A 26,841-nucleotide genomic window follows, 5' to 3' on the forward strand; every position below is an offset into this window, starting at 1 on the left:
TGCTCTGAACATAAAATATTTGAGGCGTTTGAATTGTAAAATGTACGCAGTTTGGGTCGTCGCTTGTCATCGAGAGGTGCTTGTGAGTCCCGCAGCAAAGCAGGTGAGAACCACTGATTGAGACATCCATGTCTGTATGTTGACTTACTTTCAGTGGACAGTAAATCTATACTGCTATAGATCTATAGTGCTATACAAGCTGTACACCGACTACTCTAAAGTAGATCCAAGTGTACTTTCTATAGTATTGTTCCTTGATAAGACGTTGTCATAAAAAAGGCTGATGAAACGTGAGCGATGCACTCACTTTTGGGAGATACTGCATTGCTAATAAGTGACCTAGTTTCGTTATTAGCTCAACGTTTTGAGCTCAAACCTCCTCCTTCACAGAAAATCCATTCTCCATCTCCTTTCTTTCATCACATAAACTCTTTGCCCGTTTCCTTTTGTTTTTCCGATTGTGCGCATGTGTTATTCTGAGCTGATTTTCTAGATTGTGGCAGGAAGTTGACGGCGGTGCGACAGGATGCTGTAATAAAGCAATGGTGAAAAAAGCAACACAAACACACACAAAAACATTCTAGCCAGCACCAAAATGTTCCTGATCGCCGTAATGAAGGCCTTCGGGACATGTGGGGTTAGAACAAGATACGCTTCAGAAAACAAAGTCCAACACAAACATTTTATGTTTGTCCGTTTGCTTGTTCAGCTTTTGCGTGTGTTTTATTTCTTTGCAGAGGAGATGTGATGATTCGATTCAGTGCCGTGTTGGACTATTGACTATTGTCTTCGTTTTGTAAAGCCATTTTGGATGAAGCCACTTCCACGTTGTGCACTGAGACAGCATTTCTCATTGCTCGCTCATGAATCGAACACTTAGCGACACACGTTTCCTGCAAACAATTGCTCTCACCGGTTATTAATGATAACAGTCACCTTGCGTAATAGAAATAATTGACTCAAATCATTCAAAATCTAAAATAGAAGCCAGGGAACTTAAACAGTGCAGTGTCATAGCGAGTGGGGGACGAGGGAGGGAGGTGTCCAAAACCCAGTGTAAGTGCGCCCTTTGACACTTCTTCCCTTCTCTTCTTCTTTTTTCATACTACAATTCAACAATGCTCACATCCAAATGACCTGCGATTGGCTGGCAACCAGTCCAGGGTGTACCCCGCCTCTCGCCCAAAGTCAGCTGGGATAGGCTCCAGCATACCCGTGACTCTAGTGAGGATAAGCGGCGTAGAAGATGGATGGACGTACAAATGAATGTGCCCACTTAACTATTTGTGCTTAAATACTCCAAATAACGCCTCGATGCTTGGGTGTTCTACAAAAGTCTCGTATTAGCGCTGGGTCAAAAACCATTGGCATTAACAGCTGTGGCTGTAGGCAACCTCCTGATGTTTTTTAAATTAACTCCATTAGATGGCAGCACAGTCGTCCCTTGCCTAATTTTTTGTCTGAATCAAAAATGTTCAAGCATAAAAATGGCTAAATGAACTGAAATACAAATACACGGCATTCAGAAGACGCATTCAAAGATGTGATGAAATGTAGTATTCTACACCGGTCACTAGGTGTCAGTAATGGTACTGTAATGTTCTGTGAGACACCCAAGCGCCACACCTGATTGGCTGAACAACATGCTTTTATTGCAGGTTTGAATTATCTCACAGCGGCCGTAACCCACGCCAAGCTAAAACTCAACTCTGAACCCCCAAAGTCACTTCCTGTCCGCGCCACCAGAACACATTTACAGCAACACTCAGAAGCACAAGTCTTATTTATGTCTCAAATGGCTTATTTTCTGTATGATGTTTCCTATAGTGGGCAATACGAGTGCAAAGGTGACATAACGGTGTTATTTCATGTGTAGAGGGCTCTAATGATGTTAAAAACTATATTTAGAAGGTCGTAAACAACTCTAACTACAAAAATATTACATTTATTAATAAGGAATCCTACTATACAGAAATTCACTTATCAGGGTTGGATCTGGAACCAGTGAACCGGCAATTACTGTACTGGCGTACCGCTGTTATAACATTGGTTCTGTTGCTGCTGTGTTGTTAATCAATGACCATGTAGTAAAAGAAGGCTGCTGTTTTCCTTTCTGTGTTCTCATGCACTCCAAATCATTATTAAAGCTAACAAACGTACGCGGTACATCCTGTATCATGACTTTTCACATTTGCTCTCTTTGATTATCGCTACCAATTAACGGCTCGTCCTCTTTGCGGTTTAGGTAGATAAACGCCCCCGCAATAATGTAGAAGAAAAGCCGAGAATGATGAACTGACATTTTACGACTCTTTTATCATGAACAAATCAGTGAAGCATTTCCGCCGTTCAATCAGTGAGCGAGGATGGCTGCCAGCGAGGAAGAAGGAGTATCCCACACCCACGCTGACGTACGTCACGGCGCCGCGTTCCCATCACAGATGTGCCGCATCACGGGTCTCCTCCGTGAAAGCGAGCGCTTGTTTTCCAGCACAGTGGGTTTGCTCTTGAAGCCACATCATTAGTGTAAAACATGTCAGCTGTTGGCGCTAACAGACGAGTCTTTTAGAAACGACCCGAAGCGGTGAAAATGCACACGGACAAAGAGCCATTAATCCAGATTAGTGTGTGTGAATGATACCGTGTTCACAATGGGATTGGAGTCTAAAAGGGAACATAATGGGCTCGGTTAAGGACGATGCCGTGGCGTTGGATCACCACTTTTGAGCTCTAAGCAAAGATGAGCGGCTGCAACCAGCACAGGCATAAAAGCAGGAGTTCAGAACATTCAAAGAGAGACATTTTTTAATTGATTCAAATGACTGTTTTTCCCCCATTTGTCCATGAAGACATTGCATGTTATGATCTTTGTGCCTAAGTCGCCAAGACAAAAAGGACTTTTCCTGCAGACATGACTTTTATTCTTCTTTATCAGCACATGGCTCAACTGTAATGCACAGGCTACGGGGTCACTGCAGGGACACAAGAGACGGCCGCCGCTAGCATAGCAAGCTGCCGAGCTAACTAGTCAGTCTTTGATATTTTGTAAAACGTCTTGGAAACTTGTGTTGTATTTTTTTTTCCAAGTGCTCTGACCATTTTTTAGGGAGTTATATGCACAAATGCCGAAAATGGTCCTATCTCGCATTAAAGAATCCTTGAATAAATTCCTGGATCGAGACGGTGATCCGGACTACCCCCAAAATTTGATCAGTTCCTCCACATCCCATTTCCGACAATTCCTGAAAATTACATCCAAATCCATTTTTAACTTTTCAAGTTAATTTCAACATAAACAAACAAACAGACAAACAGATAAATGGCAGCAAAAACATAACCTCCTTGGCGGAGGTAAAAAAATGTATCAGATTACTCGTGGCCCTCGGGTTCCTTGTAACGAGATTTCTGTTGACTCAAAGCATTCGCCATGACAAGTCTTCCTCCACCAATCACTGACGAAACATTCGTCCTCTATGATCCGTGTTCATTCCATACCACCAACTAAGGGGGTCCCTCACAAACGCTATTTATGCTCCACCGTGTCGTTTCATGTCACAGGCCAGGTTGACAAAGTGCCTTCCTGTGATGGATTCTTAAGCTTTCAACTGCCTGCGTGTTTATCCAACCATCTATAGAAAACAGTGTTTAACGTGCTACAAAAGCTCTTAGCGCAGCCTGAAAATGAGTTGTTCACACAGGATTCCAGGGTAATGACACCTCAATTTCATGTGAATCACTTGTGGCTCTAACGAGTGATTTGCCAGGGAGATGAGAAGAGCGTACAGCTGCCGTATAGACATCATAGCCTCGTGTTAAATGAACAGAAATTGCATACAAGGGAGGGGGGGAAGTTACCGTGAACGCTGTTGATCCAGCTGGCTTTATTTCATTTACTGTCCGCTATCTCAAAGCATCTGCCCACATCCGGAATGGGGCCACAAAGAACGGGGAGGCAACAGAAACGGCATTCAAACGTCACGAGAGGCATTCATCTACCGTGACCACGTCGGCCTCGCAGGAGACTAAATACTCTTTAGGTTTACGTGAGGGAAGAGAAAACACTTTGAGTTGTGTCTCATTTCTACTCTCGAAGCGCTGCACACAAAAAGGTGAACATTTGTCAAAAGGTGTACCCCTCCTGTGTTGCCCTGTGCTGTTATTTTTCAGCCAAATGCACCCCACGGGGCTTAACTCGCACAGATCAAAGCAAACATGCAAAACAGCCACTGTACCTTTGGGCAGGGGTGTCCAAACTTTTTCCAGCGAGGGCCACATACTGAAAAATGAAAGGATGCAGGGGCCACTCTGATATTTAGTAAAGCAACACACAGATACGCTAAGAAGCGACACTACAAGTATACGTAGCGCAAGAAAAACCTGCATTTCACCTTTAAAGTAGGTGAGATGCCACTAAAAACAACGATTTCTTCAGAATAATATGAGTTTATTTTACTTTTGTTCTTCATTCGATTATGACTTTTTTTCTTAATAGTTTGACTTTATTCCCATAAAATTACAGCTATTTTTTTCCATTTCTGCTGTTTTTTTTTTAAATTTTCCAACTACAGTGTATCATTTCAGCTTTCCTCTTGCAAATGTTCTTCTTCTAATTATAACTTTATCATGTATTTTTTCTTTTTTCAACATGATAGTTTTCCTCATTTTACAAGTTTATTCTCATAAAATTGCAACTGTTCTCTCTATTTTTTGCTGCTGGGTTTTTTTTGTATAATTTTTGAAATATTTCAACTTTCTTCTGCAAATATTTTGACTTTATTCCAACGTTATAAGCGCCCAAACCTTTTCCACCAAGGGCCACATACTATGCCGAGACGTTATTTGATTCTTCCCTTTTAATTATAATTTAAGAAAAAAACTGCATCTCAGTTTTGTGATCAAGGTTTCCAATTTTTGCTGTTTTTTTTAACGTTCCTCTTAATTAATCTTCATAAATGCCCTTCTCATAATATTGTAACTTTTTCTCCAACCTAATTTTCCAAATGTTTTTGTTTGTTTCTCTCAATATTAGAACTTTTAAAAGAGAACATATTTTTCTTTCATGTTTCAACTCCATGCTAATAATACTAAACTATTCTTTTTCCTCATAATATTACAAGTTTATTCTCGTAAAAAGGCAACTTTGTTTCTCGTTAGAATACGAAAAAAATAAATCTTAATATTTGGACTTTATTCTCCTAAAATCACAGCTGTTTTTTTTCATTTCCGCTGTTGTTTTTTTCTTCTCAGAACTGTGGCTTTATTCCTAGAATATTTTGACTTTATTCTCGTAACATTCAAACTTTTTCCGCAACCCAATTTCCCCAAAATTACAATTTTGTGTTTCTCATAATATTACGACTTAATTTCTCCGTTATTTCTCCTTTGTGCTGCTTAAATTTCCCTCATCATGTGATGACATTAGTCTCATAAAATTCCAACTTTTTTTTTCTTAATATTTCTCTTTATTTTTGTAAAATGAGTGCAGATTTTTCCATTTTTGCTGCTGCTGTTGTTTTTTCAGGTTTCTAGTTCAGTTATATTTGTACAATCTGCCGTGGGCCAGTAAAAAACAACAGGCGCAGGCCACGAATGGCCACTAATGCCCCCGTATGCTTAAATCCAATTAGCCTTCACGCTGCTACAGCTTGAAGTTGGAAAAATATTGCTAAAAATGAGGATGCTGAATCTTAAGTCTTGCTTCCACGAAGCAGCACAGTTCAGTTGGGGTTTTTCAGGATGGAGAAAACAGGATACTGCTTTTGTTTGTTAGCTGAATCCAGTCATCTGCTATTTTTGTGAGCTGATGGAACTTTGCTCTCCATCAGGAGCTGAAGTCTTCTGTGCAGACGTGACGTAGCCTATTGTTTGATTTTGTCGTCTCCAGGTGGAAAAAGGGTCAGGTGGGGACTGTCCTGCATCCTCATTGGGGTGAGGTGATTTCCTGTCTTTAGTCAACATTCGGAATAGGATGTTTGTGTCTTTATGTGCCTCACAGTGTGCTCGACGTTAGGACGATACAGTCAGTATGGACTAGCAGTGTCATGTGTGCTAAAGATAAAAGCAAATGACTCTTTAAAAGAAACCCTCAGACAGTTAACACAGAAATGCAGTCTTGTAGATTCCATATGGGCAATGAAGAGGGTCTTTTTGTTGCAGCGACAGGGGACCGTTAAAGGACGTAAAAGAAGGGCTTTGTGTGTGAGGAGGGTCTCAATGTGGTCCTTTGTCAACAGGGATGCTGTCCAACGGACGAGGGGGAATTATTCTGATTCTTGAGCCGCCACTGTGGGCACAAATTGGCCACTTTTTAACAAGGAATGGAAGACATTTGGCGCCCTTTGGTATGCGCGTGTAGGTGGAAGACGTAGGACATACAGACATAGAATGGACTTGAGACTGCATCAGCATATTTGAGCTCATTCGCCATCTAACAGGTAGCAGGAAACCTTCAGTGGACTGGAACCAGCCCCAAATGATCACATCCGTTCAAATGAACACATATTCACTTCTTGTGTCTCCGTTTGATCAAGACCCTTCTTCTTTCTGTGTCTGCTGCCCTTCACGTGGTCCCGACAAAAGACACAGATACTTGGCTCCACTTGGAAACGAGCGCCATTCTTGTCACCGTCAAGTCTTTAACATTCTAAGGATGGCGTCTTTGACCTCTGCTCTATGATGAGGACATGCTCCACTTGACGGCCTCACACAGCGCCACCAAGGACACACTGTGACCGTGACAGTGGGTGGTTTTGTCCGCGACAAAGATACTCAAAGATGGACCGTTTGTTTCAACGGTCGGACGAGACGGTCCTTGTCAAAGACGCATGGTCGTCCTTGATGTCCACTGTGACTCATTCAAGCCCCATCCTGAGGCTACTGACTGCAGCCTGGCTACAAACAGCTGCTATGTTTACGGAGCGCTAAGGGTGTCGTGCTACTTCACTATCTTCGGTTCTAAGGCCACACTTTGGTTTATTTTTGGTATAACAAGGAACAAAATGCAAAACTGCTTAGCTGATGTGTAAACAGCTTTACTGTAATAAGTGTTTTCAATGAAGCGTGGAAAACCGCAAACTGCTAGGAGGTACGTAATTCTACAATAAATACTATTTTCAACAATACATAAAAAAGATTGGGTCTACAAGAACAAGACCAGACATGATTTTAACATTACTTTTAAGAAAACTACAAGGACAACATATTACAATGTACTCTTAGTAGTTCTACTACGTTACCTTGCATTGCTCCTCACTAGGCTACACTCTTCTGCACTGTGTGTATGCTAGCAGCCTCGCCTCCACCCTGGGCGACTGTATGACTGACAAAAGGGCTCACTCCGTTCATGCCGTTGTTCTATGGAACTTCACATCTAGGTGCTAAAACCAATGAACCAATGAACCCTCTTCCTGCCTGTCTGGATGGGGGAGATGAGGAAAACAGACGCACGTGGCCATGTATTGAGGCTGGCAAAATGATCAAGTTCATTTTCATTGATTGTGTGATTCATTCATTCATTTATTATCACCTGAACGAGAAATGTTGTCACATTTGTGGTGGTAGACGCTTGACTATATCACGTGACAGTTACGCTTCCTGTCCCTCACTCAATGTGTTCCGCGTGGGAACTCGCTACGCCTCCTTAACGTACCAAATATTCCATAGCAAAAAAAAATCCCGTTACGAATGCATGTAGACGGTAGACGTGCGTGTCTAGTGTGAAACTTGACACTGCTTTCCCGGTCTGATGGCGTTCCTTGTTCCACCTTTCCACCGGTTCCATCTTTGATACTACCTTTGAAGTCGCAACCTGTCATTACAGCAACCCAGAAATGTCGGCTAAAACCCTGCTAGCTATGTAAAAGGGCGCTATCAAATGACCCAATTTCCTTGAGTGTTTTGGTATCTACTCCCTGGCGGCTAATAGCTACATGTCGTATGTTTACGTCTGCAGGGTGGGAAGAAGCACAGCGGTCCCTGTGGAGGAAGAGACTGCAGCAGCGGCGGCTGTAAATGTTTTCCAGAGAAGGGTGCCAGGGTAAGTCCCTTACTGTTCTAAATAGCTTCATAAATAAACCCCTCGGTCGTCATACCGGGACCGCCAAATAAGGCTATGATCATGCAGCATTCTGTCCGTAGAGGTTGGTAAAGGTGCATCATTCATTCCCAGCCTTAAATACTGCAACGCTTCAGTCCAATGGTGTTTAGATAGCAATTGTCGCACATTGTAGACATTGTTTTCAACACTGTGAAACGATGCAAAAGATGACTCGGGCTTTCAGTCATCTAGGAGACCAATGACTCAGAAAAACAGCACTTTTGCAGCAGCTAAAACGATGGAATTCGAGCTATTAATCACGATACAAGCAGAAGGTCACATGGGGAAGTGGTGTGTGGAGTGGGAGAGCCGCTAAGGCAAGGCAATGAAAGACGGAGACAAGTGTGAGGAACCTGATGCGAGGGTTTAAACCCTTAGAATCAGACATAGACTAAACACGCTGGGATAATCATCTCTCAATGAATGACGACAGGCAGCCCTCCTCAAAAACACGTGCTGTCCATATTGGTACATGACTTTCACGTCCTGGGAGTTCGGTAACTTTTGAAAATTGGACAAGCAACACCTATTTTCCACACGAGCATTCCCATCTGTTCTGCAAGCTGAGAAGAAAGTCCTCCACAGAACCACTCAGGAACCTGTTAGCAAGATTGGGAAGAACATCTGGGCAAGTCAATACCGATGATGAGCGAAATAAAAAAAGTAAAAAGACGACATGAAGCAATTAAGGTGCAGATTAGTAGCTACAGTTCTTTGAAAAACGACTGCATCGTCGACATGTAATGGCCCCTATCATGCGGACATGACTTCAGCAACATGTGCCTCTACAGACCACCAAACGTAAGTTGCTCCACTTTTGGAAGAGGCGATGCTGTTGAAGTTCATGAAGGAAAAATAGCCTCCTTCCTAATGGACATGACACCCCCTCCGACCCTATCCTAGCTAGATGAGTCCGCCCCGTATAGATGCTCACCACTTTGTTAAAAAAAAGCAGGCTTCGCTACACGTCTCAAAATAAAGCTCTACCAAATAGCCGTCAGTCAGCTGCGGAGGTGGGAGATGTACGTTCTTCTTTAGCGAACAGGAATAATATGATGGTGTTGAGGACAAGCGGCGTAGATGGATGGATGATGCTGTTCAAATGTGACTGCAGTATCAGCACTGTCGTCACATCGCTATGCTAGTGTTGCTAGCATCTGTGTCCTCCTATGCCCCTCCTTCATGTTATGTTGCTGTATGTCATACATGGCATCTATTATGTTGGATAAGTGCAGAGTTAGTGTACACTAACCCCTCGTTTATCACGGTTCACTGGTTCCAGATCTGACCGTGATAAGTGAATTTCCATGAAGTAGGATTCCTGATTTATAAATGGAATATTTTCATAGTTGGACCATCGAAAACCTGTTTACCCGGTTTTAGAGTCCTCTGATCATGAATTAACACCCCTATAGCCACCTTTGTGATCATATTAGCCATATAGTAGACACCATGAGAGTAAATCAGCCATTTAAGACATAAAGAGGCCTCATGCTTGTGTGTGTTAATATAAATGTGTTCCAGCAGGGCTTACTAAACTGCACTGCACCTTTAAACTAAATTCAATCATCAAGGCTAGACACACTTCCAATACATTATGGTGGGAGCTTATTTAGAATACAGTGGTGTCTTGGTTAACGTTGTTGATCCGTTCCAGAAGGTCTCAAACCAAAACAGACTCTAACCAAAGCACATTTTCCCATAGAAAATAATGTAAATCCAATTAATCTGTTCCAGACACCCAAAAATGTTAACACAAAACACATTTTATAGACAATAATTATAGTTTTACATGCAGAAAATGATGCAAAAATAATTACAAATGACAAATGAATGGACAATTGAACATTTATCATCACTTTTACATAGTTTTTTGGAAAAAAAAAAACAAACACAAAACCATCACTTAACAAAATAAACACAGTATTTTGCTGCAACCACAATTTGCAAAAATGTAAAAAAATATATCAAATTAAATGTCAACGTTCTAGAACCAATAAACCTGCTTCTGTGCGGTCCATGTGTTTGTTACGTGTATCTCTCTACAGCTCTGATATAAACAAACGCTGTTGCTCTAAAATGGCGCCCACGGTGCAGAATGCATTGCGCGATCACGTGCAAGTATCTCGAGATTTTGTCCGCAGTGTGCGATCCAACATACGGCGGTAACAAACCGGATGGTATCTTGGATGATAAACAAGCGGGCGAATGCAAACCAAGGCAAAATTTTAGCAAAAATGTTGGATGTAAACCAAAAAGACAGACATTAACCAGGTACCACCGTAGTTGACTTTAAACTACAGGTTGTTACGTTGTCATGGGACCCGAAGACGCTTCTACTCGGACCGAGACTCCAATTAAAAGCAACCTAGAAAACAGCTGCCTTCATAAGCCACAGTGAAGCTAGCTAGACTATTTACAAGAGTGACTTTACAGTAGCCCTGCCCTTTGACCCCAGCATGCTCAGCAAGGAGGATACAGGAAAAGCCCATAAAGAGGCGAAGCGAGGCGCGGAGAGAGAGGAAGTTCCACATTCCACATGTGAGCAATGTGCGACGCCAGGGGTCAACAGATTAGTGTTATCTTCCTCATCCTCACTATCTGCGTGAAAAGGATTTCCATCACGCAGTAAAAACGTGATAACGACGTGCCAAGCGTAGTCTTGTCCACAAAAGTGCCTCGGCAACAAAGCTTAAACTGTTGCATTTGTGGATTTCTTGTTGTGCGTCCCAAACGTTGCCGTCAGTGGTGGTTTTGTACAAACCAAACAATACCTTGGCGGAACGTTCGCTTTAGCTTCCTTTTTTTTACGGTTTCACTCGCCCTAAAAAGACATGTTCTCCAAGTGTTTCTTTGGGAATACAAGAAGTTTCCTTGCAGATGTGTTGGTGCTCATCTTATTTCTCATTTTCCCCCAAATCCCTTTCCCCCGAAGGAGAGTTCACAGCTGCCTGAGTTGGCCGTGTCTTTACTCAGCTGCCGTGTTGTTGGATGCTGCTCATTAAGACGCTATGCTACCCTGTACTAGCAGGGACTAAGAGTGCTACAAAGAGGGCCTTAGTGGGAACCAAATATGCTAGCGTCATAAATCTTGTGCTGCAGTCCAAGCCTTACCACCCACACCCCTGGCAGGGATCCGCAGGAATGCTGAAAAACATCTCCTCCATCAATCATTCTTCTGCATCATTAATGATTGTGTTGTGAAGACTTAAGTGGAGGTGTGTTCTTTAAACCCTTACAAAGCCCTTTACATATCCTCACATATGACAACAATGTCAAGTTCCCAAAAACTACTGGAATTATCTTTTTTTCCAAGTCCAAACTACCTGAGCCTCAAATTTACACACCAGAGACGACTGAAACACATTACACAATTCCACTGTTTTTCATTTGGAAAAATTAAAATGTTTGTTATTTTCTATCATTTTATTTCATATATTTTGTGTTTTATATTCAACTTTGACGTCTTTTTTCACACCCGCTCCCACAAAACCTGCTGTTAAAAAGTTACACATTAATTTTTCCCCCCACTTTAAAACTACTTCAGCCAGAAATGGACATAAAATATGTGAAGGATATTGTGGGGATTTTATCCTTCAAGCCAGTAAAAAACCAACAAAGCCACAATAGAAACACTCCTTATCCAGCGTGAACAGAGACTCACACCTGTCCCTTCAGTCGTAACAAGACGCCATTGGAGAAAACGGTAAAAAGGTGGGAATTTTGCTGCATGTTTTCATTGGGAAAAGGTAGCGCCATCTGGTGGACAAATATAAAATTACAATTTGAAAGGCACTCGTCCACATTGAAGTCTTGAAATGTGGGTGGGATCGTGAATGACATTTTGAATGGTTTGCAATGGTACATTTTTTATCATTCAGAACACATTTCTGTCTTTTTGTTATTTTGCCATTTTAGGCTCATTCTAAAATGCTTAAAAAATGAATATCCTCTGATAAATTACACCAAATGACTTGAAAATACAAAACAGAACAAGGCACAAAAGGTCTCCAGGATCTGAAGGGTTAATAAGAAAGCTCACAAGGCTACTGTTGAGGTGTTATCAGTTCAGTCAGTAGTCAACACAGAGTGGAATGGTCCAAGTAGAACAAAAGGCAACCTCTGTTTCATCCAGAAAGCATTTTTAGCACATCAATGCTGCCTTTTGTTCGGTCTTTTTGGAAGATCTTCAGCTCTCAGAGGCAAGAAATGCCTTCAGATTTTACACAGACGAAGCAACTTTGAGAACAGTAGTGTCTGTTTGAGGCCATCTTCATGATGTTTGGGCATCAGTAGTGTTGGGGGGGCTGTCCCCTCCATCCTGGGAAACACTGCCCCTCAGCTGATGTTGGGACAGGAAATGACACATCTCTCAGGAAGTGGAGTACAATGACAATCCACTGATCTGTTTTTATATATAGATGGCTTCTGTTTTTGTGGGAAAAAGATGGCCCGTGTTTCTTTGGGGGGGTGGGCTGCCAACAGTGGCTAAAAATGGCTGACATTTCCATTCTGTGCTACGTTCTGATTTCATTGCCCAGGACAGGACAGCGGCCTGATGTGGAATGCGGTGGTTCAAAGACTTTTGAGAGTGTTTTCACCGAAAAGGATGGAAGTCCTTTGTTGTTGTTTGATAGCTTCCCTCTAAGGGATCACAACCACTTGGAAAGGCCCTACTTTATAGCCCTCGGGTGCGTAGGATCACGCCAGAACAATTGAAAACCTTCCAAAGGCATGACGTACACGGGTAGTCAAGAATGCGCTTTATTAAGCAAACAGGAAGCACTGTTTGCACTGTGGATGAAGACTAACCCTTGAACTTAAAACTCTGGATCACCTCCTGGATTCCTTCATACTGTAGCTTCCATGGGCTCAGTTAAGGTAGACATGAACCTCTTGGCGCCTTATTAGATCCCCTAAGATTGAGCACAACAAGGTCTGGCAAGGAGAACCACCAACTGTTTGGCAGTGATCAAAAATGGTGATTAGTTGAGTGGATGGGGAAGTCTGGGAAGTTGAAAACCTGTTGCTGTCACTGAGACTTTGGATTAGATTGTTAGGTTTGGACGATCTCCATGTGGAAATTAGACAGACAGAAAGGGAGCTCTTCTTGTGTGTTATGGTGGAGTCGGATTTAAGAATGACGCTCACCATTGGCAACTTTTGAGCAACAGGTGCAGGATTTTTAGGATGAGATGTTTTGTCCGGTTAGAAGAACACTAACAGACAATGTGTTCTTTAAAGAATTTAGCAAAAACGTTAAGCACTGGATGGGGTTTGAGCGAGGCACTAAATAAATGACATGTTCTGCGTCGCTGAAAACGACACATATCGCCAAATGTTCAACGCACATTTGTACATATTAATTTAATGAATCTTAACACCATCCATTTTCTATGCCGCTTCTCCTCGTTAGGGTCACCGGGGCATGCTGGAGCGTATCCCAGCTGACTTCGGGCGACACATTTTTCTATTTTTGTAATTTGTTCATTTAAGTTAACTTAAGGGGCCACATGGTGGTCTAGTGGTTAGCATGTTGGCCAGAGATCGGGAAGACCTGGGTTTCAATCTCGTTGGGCATCTCTGTGTGGAGTTTGCATGTTCTCCCCGTGCTCTCCGGGTACTCCGGTTTCTCCCACATTCCAAAAACGTGCATGTTAGCTTCATTGGTGACTCTAAATTGTCCACAGGTATGAATGTGAGTGAATGGTTGTTGGTTGTTTGTCTATATGTGCCCTGCCATTGGCTGGAGACCAGTCCAGGGTCAGCTGGGATAGGCTCCAGCATACCCCTGCGACCCTAATGAGGAGAAGCGGTATAGAAAATGGACGGATGAAGTTAATTTAAGTTAGTTTTCTACAAGTTATAGAAAAATACAGTATTGATCCAAATATAAGACAGTATTTTATGCCCTAGAAAAAGACAAGCCCTCTTATCTAAAGATGGATACATGCAAACCACTCCGAGCACCAACCGACTCCTCTCTGAGTTTTTCTTCTGGTCACTCACACACACAATTGAATCTGGAGACACAGATACCCATCCATCCATCCATCCATCCATCCATCCATCCATTTTCTTCTGCTCATCCTGGTCCGGGTCGGAGAGGCAGCAGTCCCTGTAGGGAAGTCCAGACTCCCGTTGTCCCCGTCCGGTGTTGGCGCTGTGATGAGAGCAGAGATGGGCATGTTCATGTTTCCATGCACGTGTCGTATTGAATGGAAGAGTTCAGTTGTGCCCTTGCCTGGATGTAGAACAACTTCCTTTCATGGTCGTCATGTTGTTTACTTCTTGAGAGAACAAACTACAGGAGTCGAGATGGAATTCACAGCGTCTCTGCTGGTTGCCGCCAGGTACTGCACTCCAGTGAGCCTCCATTGCTTCAAGACACGCATCAACGAACTCCAATCATTCTACACTCAACAGAATCCTTCACAATTGATTACAGTAATTATGACGAGGTAAAACAGTAGTGGGACTCACAGAACAATGACCCCTCCACGCTAGTTATGCTATTTTTAATGTAATCGAACCCAAACAGCTTCTCAGAAGAGATGAGTAACAAACAAGAATTTGGAGACATTCAGTGCCAGACTCCCTATGACTCAGAAAATAAATATCACAAGATTACACCACAAAGAAATTATTCTCCTTATCTATTTTTTGCCAAACTTTCCAGCCTGATCCAATCCATGTTTGGCTCTGAGACGCGCACCCAGCTGTGTGTCGAAGTCCGAGTGAGTCACTCTCACGTTGTTAAGAAGATAGGTGCTGTTTCTGGAACAACGTGACTACTGTTTTTAGGCAGGAACACAACCATCACGGTGATGGACATATTCCTACTTATCTTTTTCTTCTTGGACGCATTCGGTTGTACAGTAACACCACGTTTATCACGATGAAATGGTTGTGGGAAGTAGGATTCCTTATTTATAAATGGAATATTTTCCTCGTTAGAGCATAGGAGCATAGAAAACCTGTTTACAACCTTCTAAATACGGATTTTTAACATTGTTAGAACCCTCTAGACATGAAACAACACCCCTATAGTCAACAACACAGTTTTATTACCCAATATAGCAGATAGAGTAAGAGAAAGTAAAACATAAATAAGACTCTTCCTAGTGTGTGTTTCTGTAAATGTGTTCCGGTGGTAGGGGAGCTGAGTGGGGCGCAGACAGGAAGTGATGTCCAGGGTTCATAGTTGAATTTTAGGTTACGGCCGCAACAGTAGCCCGTGTTTTTCTTTGGGATTATTGTGCCTGTTGTGAGATCATTCAAACTGGAATAAAAGCCTTTTGTTCCGACGAATAATTCAATGAGATTTCACATTGAAAGCTCTGTGATGGACCGCAGCTCAGGCGGAAGGGAATTCAAGAACAAGTCTGGTGCTTGTGTGTCTCACAGAACGTTACTGTAACATTAGTGACACCTAGTGACCAATGTTGAATACTACATATCATCAGGTCTTTGAATGCGTCTCCTGAATGCCTTATATTGGTATTTTAGTTCATTTAGTTATTTTTATGCTTGCAAATGGAAAAAAAATATGTCAAACTTGCTTAAATGCGTTTATTTTTTGCACTAATAGTGCGTATTCAACCACAAAACAGCATGATTTATTAATGAATATAGTTTTGAAAAACCGTGATGAGTGACGCCGTGAAATTCAGAGCGTGAAGTGGCGAGGGATTACGGTATTTCACGAGAGTGAGAAGGCCGCTCACATTTCAGCAATCATTACAGGAAAGTCTACCTACCCAAGAGGCAATCACAGTACATGTTGGAATTCGTGTTTCGCCTCAATGAACCGCAGCTCGCCCAGTGCTGGCAGCACTCATGCACCACCACCATTGCTTGACTACAGGCGAGACACAAGCACTGTATCTACGACTCACTATTTGCCAGCTAGTTAAACAACGTTGTTTTCCGTTGATAGTACATCTGTACTGCTACACTAGCTGTACATGGACTACTCTAAAGTACAGCCAGGTTTCACTTGTGTAAGTATTGTCCCTTGAGAAGACACACGGTTAGAAAAATGCTTGCTGAAGTGTAAGACACTGTTATCTTATAGTCAGTTGATTTCAGCAACAACAATTATTAAACAAACTAAAACACATTCAGAGAGTGCAGTTTTCTATCTGACAAGCGCTGGGTTATTTGGATATAGTGTATCTACAGCTGGAACCGTAAAATAGGCCTGGCAGCGTTTGTGTGAGCAGAAATATGCCTGACTTTCACCCCCTCCCAACAGGTGCTATAAATCAAGGTGCACAGTTATGACACAAACTGTAACGCAACACGCGTTGCTGCTTAGAAGTGTCTAACATCTTACCAAATGACCACTCTCATCAATAATGAAAGATTTACTGAAAGGTCCAACTTTGCAGCCAGTATTTCTGCAAATGTGTGTGCTTAGGCATCAGACATCGGCCTTCTGGAAGCATCTGGATGCTTTCATCAGCAGCCAGAGCACACAGCAAGGACAAACAGTCAGAACAAAGGGCAAGACGAGGCAAAAACGCTGCAGATTATTGTTTTTGGGGGTGTATGTTGTGACTGGGGGATTGTCTCCTTCAAGTGTTTATATCAAATCAAATATGGCAAAAAAGTTCTTTTGTAGCCTTCAACCAGCCTCGTTGGGTTCAAGATGTGAGTCAAGGTTGTAAATTCTAGCGAGGAAGGTGTCGGCACGGGTCACTCGATGGCATATACAGTACGGGCATGTGCCTTACAGACAGGAGTCAGGATAATGTAATGCTAAGTGAAGAGTGTCCTGCAAATAAATGTGACCAGAGTCACCACAGCACAGCCATGTGTTCCCCATCAGGTTGTGTTGTGAAAGCTCCACGGAGGGCCGGCGCAGAGGAAACAATTCAGAGCTCCTCGTAAATATATTCCCCTGTCTAGAATTCTATTTTTCTCAGAAAGACGTTATTTACAGCGCATTGAGTGATACCCTGCTAGGGTTTTTACGCATGAGAAAAGGTCAAGGTCAAATGCATTTGGACATCCCATGCTTGATTTGTGTGCGACTTAACAGGGAAAAAAACAACAAAGGCAATTTACAGTGACGTCCCACCACTGGCATGCTACGCTGGTCTGGCTGCAGCGAATGATTATGCTGTTAGTCGATGAATCTGAAGCTGCTTGTTTTGGCTAATTGAGTAATCGGATAGGCCATGGAAGGACTCACTCAACATGACTCAAACATAAACAGCCAGTGCTTTGGTCCACAACATATCATGGCAAAAAGAGGCAAAAATGCTGATCACCGTTTTCTAAAGTCAAAGCTGATGTTTCGCCTTAAACACAAAGATAATCGGCTTGCTTTCATGGATGACTAAGGAAATTTTAAAATATTCACATTTGAGAGGCTGAAATCAGGGGATATTAATATTTTCAAATAAAAAAATTATTAATCCAATACCAAAATAGTTGTCAATGAATTGGATCATTGATTAATCACTGATTCATGCATTAATTGTTGCAGCTTTAGTGAAAGTAACCATCGATGCGCTAAGTGTTTTGTTTTATTAATGTCAGAATTTCTCTCTGAGTGTTCTGAACTTCTGTTTCCATGCTAGTGTGGTATTGAGCAGAATAATTCTGCCCAGAGGAGTAGTGCTGTAGCTCAACATCCCGTAACTCACGTTGTCTTTCTGTAGACTGCAAACTAGTTGAGACTGAGTAAGCAGCGCCTCTGCTGGTTGCAGCCAAGTACTCCATTTTGACCGCCAACGATCGACACCGCACAGAAATGCAAACAAAGCCAAATTTGAACTATTAACAAACCAGCAGCGTGAGCTCTGGCAGTAACAAGGCAGTATGTCAAGCATTTCTAATGGAAAACCTTACTCAATAACGCGAGCCATAACGTACGCATCAATGTTGAAAGTTCTGCTTGGAATAAATGAAGAAATTGTTGAGCGCTGACATTTTTTCATTGGCTATGCTAGTTAGCATGTTAGTTTCTGGTCCACGGAACATTCTGGATAGGACCTCTTTCACTTATGCTTTAGGGCATGTGTAACAATTGAGGAATAACTGAAATAGTGAAAAGGTCCTCGAGCAAACGTGAGCAAATTGGAGCGCATCGAATTTGTGTTGTTTTGTCTCTCGCCAGTTAGCATGCTACCTTCTGGTCCATGGAAAATGACTGCCATGACTCTACCATTTGCATTCTGGGAAGCCTTCTATCATGGCTGACACTAAAGAAAAAGCAAAAACAAAATTCATCTAACAAAAGCAACAAATATGTGTTGGGGCTTTTTTTGTAGGAGGAAAATGACATAACATGCTACAATCACAACAGGAGGAAGAAGTTTCATTGCGACTAAAGATACAAAATACTTTGCAAGCAGTAGTATCTGCATTTTGTAACAAAATTGAACGGGCTCTTTCTCCGTGGCACTTCCACAAAGTTTCATGGAAGTTGACGTTTCTGTGTTTCCTTGCTAACTAACAAGTTGTAATTCTTTCACTACTGTTTGTTCATGTAAGATAATTCTTCTTCTCCTAAATCACTGCGCATAAGGAGCTGAAAATGTGAACAAAGATACTGTATACCCCCCTGCTGTATTGCTTTCTCATGCAGCTCAATGCTTCTCTCCAAAACACCCACTGTAACATCAGGGTATTTAGCCAAATGACCACGGCATTCGGTACACGCCTTTAAGGGACTGACAAGCACACGTGTGTAAAATTTGAGCAAGATTGGTTGGAAAACGTTGGTCGGCATTAAGCAGAAGGTCAACGTGGGTGGGACTTAGCAACTAATTGCCCATAAGTCATTGAGCATTTGTGTAATGATTATACAACTTTGAGGATATTTGTATTGCATGAATGCTGGCATGTCTAACAAAACATTTTGAACACGCAGGGGGTGTCACAATTAAAGCAGAGAAGCCAATAAAAATAAATTCCGTAATGGCGTCCTAACGACAGTGATAAACGGAACCATAGGACCCTAAAGGCCACACTCCCATGACGGATCACATTACACGTAAACACAATCAGCTATGGCGCAGACACGCTATATCCACACGTTTTTGGGTAACACCTCATTCGGGCCCGTGCGGCGTCGGTTTTTTTTCTCACGCATGTCCGCCACAGCTGCGTCCTGTTTCGACACGTGTGTGCGCTCTCAGTCAGCAGACGTGAGATCTCATCTCATTCCTCAGACCTGAGGCAAGAGTGCAGGTGGACAACCCCCGGGAGGATCGCTGGAAGTCCCTCTTGGTCTTCAACACAAGCCACTGGTCATTAAACGCATCTTCGGTCATTTGGATGCATGTTGATACTTGGCTAAACATTCTAATTGTAATGTCAACCGGCTTGGCTCCTCGTTCACATCAAATATGTCCACCAGTCTGTAGCCTTGCTTGCACACCCTGTGTATATTTGAAGTCTACTCCCATCCAGCAATGGTCTTCTCCACGGCCCGGGGGACGATGGAGAAGGATGGCCTCCCCCGTCCCTTGACTGCAGCCTGGAGATACAAACACACTCTCAAAGATGTCTAAACATCATCTGCAGATGTTTATTTACTCTTGCCTGAACCCTCCCTCCCTCCTTACCCTAACCCCCCACCAGGGGAAGCTGAGCCCCAGTTCGCCCTTGAACATCATGAAGGAGATCGTCAGGAAATGAGTTCACTAAAGTTGCGTCCAAGACAAACTTGTACATGGGCTTGCGGATCAGTCACGCGAGGGACCAAAGACCCCCTCAGGGAGGACTTGTCCCTAATGTACTTATGTCCAAGTCTGCTAATTGTGAGCATGGTGTACACTCTTCCGCTCTCTACTATGTGCAGGCTTTTATAGACAGCAGAACCAGCTGAGGTCACACAAGTTTCCCAGGAAATATACAGTACCGGTCAAACGTGTCTAAACGTTCGACTGGTAGCGCATGTTGCTAAGGTTGCTCAAAACTGTGGCGTTCGAGACCTCCGTTCAAAGTTGGATTAAGATTTTGGTCATATGTGGAGCTTTTTCTTTGGCTTTTGCACCTTTCTTGGCAATTACGGCACACGAGGACATCACGCGAGACCTCAGCAATGCTTAGACCTCAATTCAGCAAGCATCAAAAGCTTAAGACTCCAGACGTGTGCTTAGCTTTTTCTTTACCTTTCGACTCTTTGTGCAAGACGTCATGAGAGATGTCTGATTAGCACGCTGGACCTCAGCAATATAAAGCATGAATAAGACATAATACAGACCCACACATGTTAGCACTGGGAGAGTTCCTTGTTGTTGTACTGCTTTTTTACTACTGACAGTACTTATTGGTTCATCAATGTAACATTACTGACACCTAGTGACCAGCATAGAATACTACATATCATCTCAACATCTTTGAATGCATCTTCTGAATGCCTTGTATTTTTCATGATTTTACCCATTTATATGCTTGAAAATAATTAAAGGGATAGTTCGGATTTTTTGACATAATTATCTCTTTAATTTAGGCAAAATCGACCTAAGCTTATTTCTTTAAATAAGCCTGTTATTTGACTAATATTAGGCCATATTCAACCACGAAACAGCAAAGATTTATTATTATTTATTTAATAAGGGTGTCACGAGACACTCAGTTTACGAGACGAGACGATGCACGAGACTTGGTCTACGAGAACCAGGCGAGACGAGATTTTAACATCACAGTACAATAAAAGAATAGATGACCGTATATTGCAGTTTACTAATTCCATTTCTACTACGTTACCTTGCATTGCTCCTCACAAGGCTACACTCTTTGCACTCTGTGTGTATGCTAGCGGCCCCGCCTCCACCCACTGAGACAAGGAGACTGTATGACTGACAAAAGGGCTCCCACTGTTCATGCCGTTGTTCTATGGAACAAGCCACGGTGCTGAAACCATTGCACAGAGTGAAGCTTGCTGCCCCGGAGCTGACTTATTCCATGACTTTCTGTCGGAAAAGTAGCATAACTTCTATAACTTGCTGCCTGTTTGGAGGCGGGAGACGAGGAAAACAGATGCGCGTGCACATGGCAAATTATTGAGGCTGACAAAATTAAGAAGTTCATTTTAATTTCTTGTGTGATTAATTCATTTATTTAATATCATCCCAGGCCGTGTGCCCACGAGACAGTTTTCTTTCCGAACGAGAAATCTTTTCATCTCACGAGATCTTTTGACACCCCCATTCATTCATATATTTCTGAAAAGTGTGACACAGCGAGGGATTACTGTACTTCCTACGTGGGAGATAAACAGCAAATCGGAGGGTGACAAATGATTTCCAGTCTATTTGGGACATTTGAGGCAACAACTGTGTCCTTATTGTCGTTTCCTCTGTTTTCCAGGCAGACGATGAACCAACAAAAGGAAGCTTTGGGACAGTTTATTGCTTGATTTTTATTTTTTTCCTCAGGGGTCAACGGTTTGTACGCCGGGCCGTGTGTTTCTCATCCTGTTCTTATTGGGCCCGTCCCAAATCGTCCACCCCGGGAGACAGAGTTCCCGGGCCCAGATTAAATTTACGATGTCAGACGGAGGGACTAATAGATGATGCGATTTAAGAATAACAAATGCAAACAAAACACAAAAGGGGGATTTTCTCAAGAGTTTTCTGATAGATGTCTCGGAGCCAACAGTAAATATGTCACCTAAAAATCAGCTGCGTGTTCACTTTTAGTTATGTGAGTAGTGTGAAAAAAGTAATTGCAGCCCAGACTTTACTGTAAACAACAGCACGGCATGTGGAACACACACCAGGAGCTGAGTTGCAACATTGTTAAGTGCATGCAGAGGTAGATAAAGCTGCTGAGCACTCATAATACTGCAAATGTAGCTACTGTCATCTTGTGAAGGTGATTTTTAAAAAATACATCAGGTGCAGTACATCGAAAATGGCGCAACTCCTTCTGGGCAGCATATTCTGCCAAATACGACACTCGGATGGAAACAGGTGTTCAGAACATTCACAAGCTACGGGCCTGTGAGAACCAGGCAGCTCTTTATCTGACAGGAGCCAATCATGAGTTGTAAAAAAACTCACGACGAACTTGTCAACCCATTGGAAATTGCAAGAGGTCATTAATCAATATAACAGTCTGTCTCACGGTGTCATCTTACAAAGGACACTAAACTCATCACACAGTAACTTAACACTCAAGGACAAGCGGCATAGAAAATGGATGGATGGCGCTGCAATGCTGCTTCTGTCCACCAGAGGGGCCCAGAGCCCAGAGGGAGGCAGCGCCCTGGCAGGAACCAATGAGTGCTTTGCTTAAACACAATGCAATATGGGAAAACAAAAAAAAAATATTGTTTCATTTTGAACTCAGATTGGTACTTGTTTGTCTATTTCTTATGTACACCTTGACTGTCTGACTGTGATATTGAGTGGTACAGTATTTAAATGAATTTAGCCGTAATTTAGTTGCACCGCTGTAGAAGCCGCAGGGTTCAAAGTTTAAGAAAAAAGTAACGGCTTATACACCAGAAATTACGGTAATTGAAAGTGACCTCCTGCTGAAAGCCAGGTTCAGATGTTTCATTTTTGTTGTGTCTATCACTGCTTTTAGTGGAGGATTTTATCCACTGGAGGTCAGCAAAGGCAACATATTCTGCTGCTAAACACAAAAATACAGCCAGAAATAAATTGGGAGAAGCTGTTTTACTCTGGATGTAAGACCACCCACCCAGGAAAAAAAATAGCGTCTTCTATTCAGGTCAATACGGTTTCATACACCAATGGGCCGCCTCATTAGGTACACCGCCACACACTAATTAGACAACCATATTGGAAGTATATGAAGTGGCCTGTAAGTGTATAGAATGTGAGACCACTTCTCCTTTCTTGTCCAGGTCTTCTACATTCGCACGCTCAGGTCAGCGGTGTCCAGTTCTCCTCTTCTATCTGGACTCTCACATGTCAAATATAAGTGAAGGAAGTTGTCCCTGTCACGCATTAGTCCAGCTGCAGGACTTCCAGCTGGGACGTCTTCATAGGAATTGCGAAGCTATTGACATATTATCTGTCTGTTGCTGACTTGTTCAAGAAGGGCGGTCACTGTGATCAGGTCACCGGTGTGTGTGTGTGTGCGCGTGTCCGTGTGTGTGGCATTTTATGCGTCCTAAGCGAGGTGAGAAGTGATTGGATAAAAAGCAGACACCAGTTACCCAGACAAGCGTGGGAAACACTGTGGTTTTATGGCTACGTTACGATCGCTCCTCTGTAATGAGGTCCATTTAGTCCGCTATTGCCGTTATTTATGTTCTAATTATGTAATTTAATCACCTTGTTTATTTTATTATGAGCTTAAGAGGACCAATTTAACTGGACCCTATAACTGAAGGTTGTGTTTGTGTTTTGTCTGACTTTTTTTTTCATATACACATGTCAGTAATACTCCATAGATTCCGCACAGGACATAAATGATAACTTCTTATAGTAAGAGCTTCAGTACAGTAGCAGGCAGTAGAGTGCAAGCCCCCTCAAACTGTTTGCTAAATGAAATATACAGAAGAGTGAATATCCCCTGAGGGATCCGTATAATAAATTGAAATGTGTATATTTTGTTCTAATAAAGAAAACATTCATTACATTTTTTTCATTTAATTAAAATTTATGTTAAAAAGTGATGGTATTTTTCCCACAGAAGGTGATGCAATTAGTCCGCTCCAGGGTCAAACTGTGACCATCGTAAAACCTTTAACTGTCCAGGCAATGTTTTGGCAACATTTTGATGTTGTCATATTGTATTAATATTAAGATTATATTCATATTTAATATGTGTAAAAGTGTAAAGGTAAGTTAACCACTGCATAAAACCATGTCAACCTTTATGTCCTTAACTGTCAAACATGGGAAAGTATGTTAAATACTGTATAAAACAGGGGTGTCTAAAGTGTTTTTTTATGGGACCTCGGCACATTCTCAAAATACAGTTCAACAAAAGAAACAACAGCAAAAACGTTTTTAAAAAAACAGCAATAATTTTACAAGTACTAAGACAAAATATTAGGAGAATAAAGTCATAATATTAAGAGAAAAAAAATTGCATAAAGTTTAAAATATTTAAAAAGTGAATAAATAAAATAAATAAATAAATAACATAAAATACAAAACTTGAAATATTAAAGAATAAAAATTGACTTTTTTAAAAGTCATCATATTATGAGAAACAAACAAAACAAAGAATAAAGTCGCAACTTTAGAGATTTAGGTTGGGAAAAAGTTACAAATACTACGATAATAAAGTCAAAATATTCTGAGAATAAATAATATTAAGAGATTAATATTATAATATTAAGAGAAAGAATGTAAGAGAAAAAAAGTGGAAATATTTGTTTAAAAAATTCAATAAAAATTGGAAAAACGAACAAAAACAGCGTAACATATGGAGAAAAAGTTCACTAATAATATGCTTGTCACCGATAACACAAAGCTAGGATGCAGGCTGTTGTTTTTTTTATTTAAATTTTTTTTTTTTAATCTCAGCATATCTCCGTGGGTTGGTTTAAAAAAATATAAAGTGGCCCCCGCATCCTTTGATTTTTTTTTTTTGTATGTGGCCCTTGCTGGAAAAGGTTTGGACATAAACCATGTAAGCCTTCATGTTCCACGCATTTTTAACAATCTTAAATGTCATACAGATGTAAAAGTAAGTTAAATACGGAATAATACCCATTTAGAACGTAATGCATGCTCTTTTTAACACTCTCAACTATCGCGCAAGTGTAAAAGTAAGCTAATCGCTAAATAAATAGAGATGTGTGCCTGGGTTGAAAGTGTCTTCAGATAAACTGAGCTGACTTTGTGGTGTACGCTAAATTCTTCTTTTATTAGTACTGTGGACTTTAGCCATATTGTACTGAGCAACCAGGACACTTGACTGAGCGCAAACAGCCACGGGATGCTGTCTCTTTTGTTATCTGCTGCCCTTGCCAGGGGATTGTACCCCCTTGACAGGCGGAATGAGGGGAACAACTTTGATGGCATGTGAGAAGGAGTTTGGGGAGAGAAAGGGAGGAAATGCTGGGTGGAAGCGTTGGCGTGAGTAGATAACAATGAAAGCCAAAGGACGGCGACTGCAGTGAGAGGCTTTGCTGTAATGTGGAATGTTGAGTGTACATAGTGTCCTTGATTTGGTAACATAAATCATGCAACGTGTTGGATTAAATACAGTTTGTAGCTATGAGGCTAGCCCTCATAAAAAGTACCACAAATCACGTTGTACGATAAGCTAAAGGCTGTTTTAAAGAAACAACACTGTAAGGCAATAATGAGCAACAACAATGGAGCACATCATTTCTACTCACAAAACAAGTATGAATAAAGTTGTGTAAATGGACAAGTGCCAAGAAAGTTCCATTCAAATGAGTATCTGTAGTTCAATTGCCAGTATGTGAGACAAGATGGCCGACACTGTTGATGACATGTAGAGAGGTTTTGTACTTTTATGTCAATTTCCACCCGTTTAGGATTCTCTTTTGCGCTCTCGTGCTTTTTTCTGTTATATATTGAAATTGTTATCTTGAATTGATATTATGTTCCTCCTGATAGCTCAGTGCAGCCTTTAGTTTACTCCTCTCCCTAGCTAGATAGCTATTTTAAAGTGTCACCTTCATTACTTCCTGTTTCTCTGGTTCACTTCCTGGTTCAAGCTAGCTTGACTCAAGTTTTCCTTTTAGCCTTTTAGCCACAAAAACAATAGAAAAAGCACAGGTGAAACATCCAACAACAGTTGCTTTTAGTTCACTGTACCCTTAGCTTTCAATACTTGCTTGTTTACTTGTAGGGGAATCCCATAGTATAGTTCAAACTAACTTGTTTTTTATTAGCTCAAGCCACATTCAAGGCCGCTGGGAATTTGGAAATCCCACCAACCATCACTTCTTTATTTTATCATTATTTCATTATATTCACTTTAATAAGGGTTTGAGTGCTGGTGGGGGAAATTTAATTGAAAAATAAAAAATAATGCAGCAAATGTATCACCCTGACTCAGCCCATATTCCACTGAAGGTCTTTTTACACAAAAACAATAGGGAGCAAAACAATTTGTTTACACCTTGACTGTATTATTTGTGTAATCATGAGAATAGATGCTATGATTAAGTTTCCTCCACTAAGGGGATGTTAAAATTGTATTGAAGTCTCATACTGCAAGGGATAACTGGATCCATTCCTCTTCCTCACGATGGATGTTATGGTTATTGAAAATGCACAGGTTTGAAAAGGCTGCGTCACTGTCGCTATTGTGCCACCTTGAGGTAGTTTGGTTTGGCGTCTTTAACCTGCTGCGGAGTCGAGATTGAAGCAAGACAAAACACACACACCTCAGAAAAGCTTGTAGACAAAACAGTCTAGGGCACACACATGCATGTATGAATTGAAAATGTACACATCTAGCCACTAAATTAGCAACAAATGTGTCTGTTTTAATTTATTTCTAATAATTAAATATGACTAAAAATTACGAGAAATATATATTTTATAATGATTTATTTTCTAAAATTATTTAAATACACTAGTTAAAGTGCCGTTTTTTTTTTTGTTTTTTTTTTAAGTATGTAGTGACCAGGCTCAAATTCGCAACATGTTTACAGCATCTGCTCTTCTGTGACACTTAAACCCACACTCAGCCCAAAATATTTCTCTGTGGGTGTTTTTGTTGGTTCTCACAGGAACACAGTCAGAAGCACAAACCTCAGAGGTCATCGCCGACTGACCTGCTCGGACTGTCAGACCAAACAAACAACACGATTT

At 41.6% G+C, this 26,841-nt stretch overlaps 2 protein-coding genes across 5 annotated transcripts in view; one reads left to right on the forward strand and one right to left on the reverse strand.

The window, feature by feature from the left end:
• The window catches only part of col4a2 (collagen, type IV, alpha 2), a 62,514-nt gene that overhangs the window by 12,821 nt on the left and 22,852 nt on the right, over positions 1 to 26,841 (forward strand). Inside the window, exon 4 of one of the 2 annotated variants that reach the window (XM_054786092.1) lies at positions 7,952 to 8,035. In XM_054786092.1, coding sequence (XP_054642067.1) covers positions 7,952 to 8,035 — 84 coding nt within the window. Of the gene's footprint in view, positions 1 to 7,951; positions 8,036 to 25,222; positions 25,519 to 26,841 lie in introns of those variants that run through there. The other variant, XM_054786093.1, reaches the window with a different exon arrangement.
• Positions 14,357 to 26,841, reverse strand: part of rab20 (RAB20, member RAS oncogene family) — a 43,895-nt gene continuing 31,410 nt past the window's right edge. For 2 of the 3 annotated variants that reach the window (XM_054786100.1, XM_054786098.1), the window contains one exon: positions 14,357 to 14,475. The gene's annotated coding sequence lies outside the window, so the exon portion shown is untranslated. The remainder of the gene's footprint in view (positions 14,476 to 26,841) is intronic. The other variant, XM_054786101.1, reaches the window with a different exon arrangement.

The sequence above is a fragment of the Dunckerocampus dactyliophorus genome, chromosome 9, assembly GCF_027744805.1.
Source record: "Dunckerocampus dactyliophorus isolate RoL2022-P2 chromosome 9, RoL_Ddac_1.1, whole genome shotgun sequence".
Classification (NCBI taxonomy): domain Eukaryota; kingdom Metazoa; phylum Chordata; class Actinopteri; order Syngnathiformes; family Syngnathidae; genus Dunckerocampus; species Dunckerocampus dactyliophorus.